The 2,898-nt window shown below is 50.0% G+C and overlaps 1 protein-coding gene across 1 annotated transcript in view; it reads right to left on the reverse strand.

Moving 5' to 3' along the window:
- Positions 1-101: 101 nt before the first annotated feature.
- Positions 102-2,898, reverse strand: part of DECR1 (2,4-dienoyl-CoA reductase 1, mitochondrial) — a gene marked incomplete at its 5' end in the record, with an annotated part of 15,454 nt that continues 12,657 nt past the window's right edge. The window contains 4 exons of the mRNA XM_006769043.2: positions 102-263; positions 364-426; positions 830-976; positions 2,663-2,735. Of these exons, the coding sequence (XP_006769106.1) occupies positions 204-263; positions 364-426; positions 830-976; positions 2,663-2,735 (343 nt within the window). The remainder of the gene's footprint in view (positions 264-363; positions 427-829; positions 977-2,662; positions 2,736-2,898) is intronic.

The following is a 2,898-nucleotide window of genomic DNA, read 5'->3' on the forward strand; positions in this document are numbered from 1 at the left end:
ATAATAAAATAAAATAATTTTGAAGGAACCAGATCCCATCTCATGAATCTTGAATATACAATGCCTACCTACCACTGGCCTGGTACACAGCACACACTCAGTGAATGTTTGTTAATTAACAATTTATTAGACTGGAAAATATTCAAAAGAGTATAAGCAGTTTGTGTCATTTCCACGGTAACCCAGAGGAAGGCCAGGGTGTCTCAGGAGCCTTTTGTCTTCCTGATCAGCTCTTCCATGGTGTCCCACTGCTCCTTGGTGACCTGACACAAGAAAAGAAAGGGCAGTTTAATGTGGTCCTCGCATGTTAGAGCTCAGCATCCCAGCTGCTAATAGCATATTATATTCACAAAATGGCATTACCTTCTGCAGGCTGTTGAATTCTCCTGAGATAAATACTTCCTCCCCACCATCAAATCTAATGACCTGAAAATAAAAAATAAAAACTCTGAAACCAACTCCTTTCTCAAGTTTCTGAATCATTAGCCACTTTCTCATCCTTAGGTCTCTCAATCAAATGCCAAATTTTAAAGACAGACTTGATTAAACCTAAATTGATTTATTTTCTTTAGAATTTTCTTTCCACCATCTCTACAATTTCAAATTGTACCCAATATTAAAGGCACGTCTACCAGAGTAATTTTTATTTAATAAAATGAATTTATCAATAAATTGATTCCATAGGCTAAGCAATGTATAATAATACTTGATATTATTTAAAGCTAAGTAACGATTTCGGCCACATTCGTATTCAGGATCATTAGGATTGGTTCCACAATGTGCCTCCCTCCGCCTCCCCTTCCCAACATGAGGAGGCCTCAGTGCTTACAGCCCCATTGATCCAGGAAGCGTAGTCGCTGCATAGGAAGGCGGCAAGGTTGGCCAGCTCCTCCACGGTCCCCAGCCGGCCGCAGGGGATCCTGTTCACCATCTCCTTCTCAAACGCTCCGGTCGGGTCCAGGCGGCTGAAGGCACCCTTGGCGATAAAGGAAATCATCAGAATGCATTTTTTTAATTGCCACGCCTTTCCCACGGAAGGAACAAATTGGCAAGAAGTGGCATGTTACTAGGGCTACCTGTTCATGCCTTAGGCTTTATAACAACAGATAATTTTGCCAAATTCTTCCACAATAACTTTAGTTCAAAAGAGATCATTTTGTCTCATATTGACCTAAAAAAATCACCTGAGAGTGTAGCCTTTTTAACCTGTTTCCTCAGCTGTAAAATCAGGACGCCTGTCTCGGCTGCCTCACACCATCACCGAGCGCCCCCAGGAGAGGCGAGGACTGCCCTCTGATGCACTGGAGCCCAGGTGGGGCCAGGGCCCCTGATGCATGGCTTAGCAAACACAGAAAATGCCTCAAATAGCACATATTTAAGAGAACACTCCTTTTCTTCTCCTTTCTTCTCAAATAAGAGGAAAGAAGAAAACAAGTGTGCAGGGATATGAACAAGTAGACCCAGAGAGAGGAAAGCGTGGTGCACCTTGTCATCGCCAACAGCCCCTGCTCCGGGGATGCCAGGAGCAGACGGGGCGATTGCTGCCCCGGAGGCTGGAGGGGATCCATCTTCGGTGACAGGCTGCTCCCAGGAGCCGCCACCACTCGGGCCGGCGTGACACACCCGGGACACAGAGGGCACCGGCCCAGCCCCGCGCCACCGCACTCACTAGGGAGTTTCTATTCTGTGGTTTCCTCTTTAAAAGGACATGCTTGTGATTCACACCTCACTACAAACACTGTGGCAGATGCTTCTGGATCTTTCTCAGCTTCCTCAGCACCTTTGCACACAGTAGGCGCTCAATCAATGCTGAGTAAATAGTAAAATGCAGAGGTCCTTCCTGGGTGGAGACCCTGGCGGAAGCTCTGTGAGGAGAGGACTGAGCACAGGGCCACCTGGGCAGTGCTTCGACATAAGCTTTCGAGTTTCCAAACGAGCTATTCAATGACACTGCACGCACTCAGGCGGTTGTTCTGAGCGTTTTCCATCCTTGAAACCGCCAAATACCCAATGCAGGCATTTATTTCTGCGTTAACATTTAACACCCGAGCCACCTACAACCCAAAGGCTCCTTAGCATCGTCTCCCCCGTGTTCCGACACCTGGAACAAGTTACCGAGCTTCGCCTCAGTCTCCAGACTACATCCAGACCGGGCTTAGTCCCTGCTTTCCGCGGGAGCCGGTGGGAGCCGGTGTGAGGGCGCCGCACCGGGTCGCGAGGGAGCGTGTTAGCCAGAGGGGCTCACCGGCGGCGCGCAGTGAGTTTGGGGAGTAAACAGGCCCAGACGAGGGTCAGAGCAGTGCTCCCTAGAGTGGGCCAGGCCTCCAGGTAATCCCCACAGCACCTCGCAATCCCCTTATTCTTTTAAACAGCAGTCAAAGTCAGACTCTTTAAAACAAAGTAAAAATTAAGAACTATAAGATGGAGCAGAGCATTGAAGCAAATCAGACAAAATGCCACAACTGATGGCATGAAAGCTCCCAGCAGATGAGGCACTGAGTCGCGGGCGGCCTGCCTCCTGCCGTCTCTCCGCCTGGAGAGTGCGAACCCCGCCCCGACCAGCTCGGGACGCAGGGCTCCCCGAACGGCCCCCACACGCCCCCACACTGTCAGCATAGACCCCGGTGTCACCCTCACACTCACAGGCGACAAGCAGACCCACCTTGGTCTTTATGGGCCCTGGTTGAATCACGTTGAATCGCATCCCATATCTACCCCACTCCGCTGCAAGAGACCTGAAAATTACAACAAACAACACAACGTTTAGACGCCATGTTGAAAATAACAATACCCACGCTCAGGGCCTGCAAGAGACCACACTGCGCCGCCGACGACGCTGTGATTGCCCCGTGCGGAGGCCCCGAGGGAAAGGCCAGCGGCAGGGCCGCTGCAGAGCTC

The sequence above is a fragment of the Myotis davidii genome, unplaced genomic scaffold, assembly GCF_000327345.1.
Source record: "Myotis davidii unplaced genomic scaffold, ASM32734v1 scaffold1104, whole genome shotgun sequence".
Lineage (NCBI taxonomy): Eukaryota > Metazoa > Chordata > Mammalia > Chiroptera > Vespertilionidae > Myotis > Myotis davidii.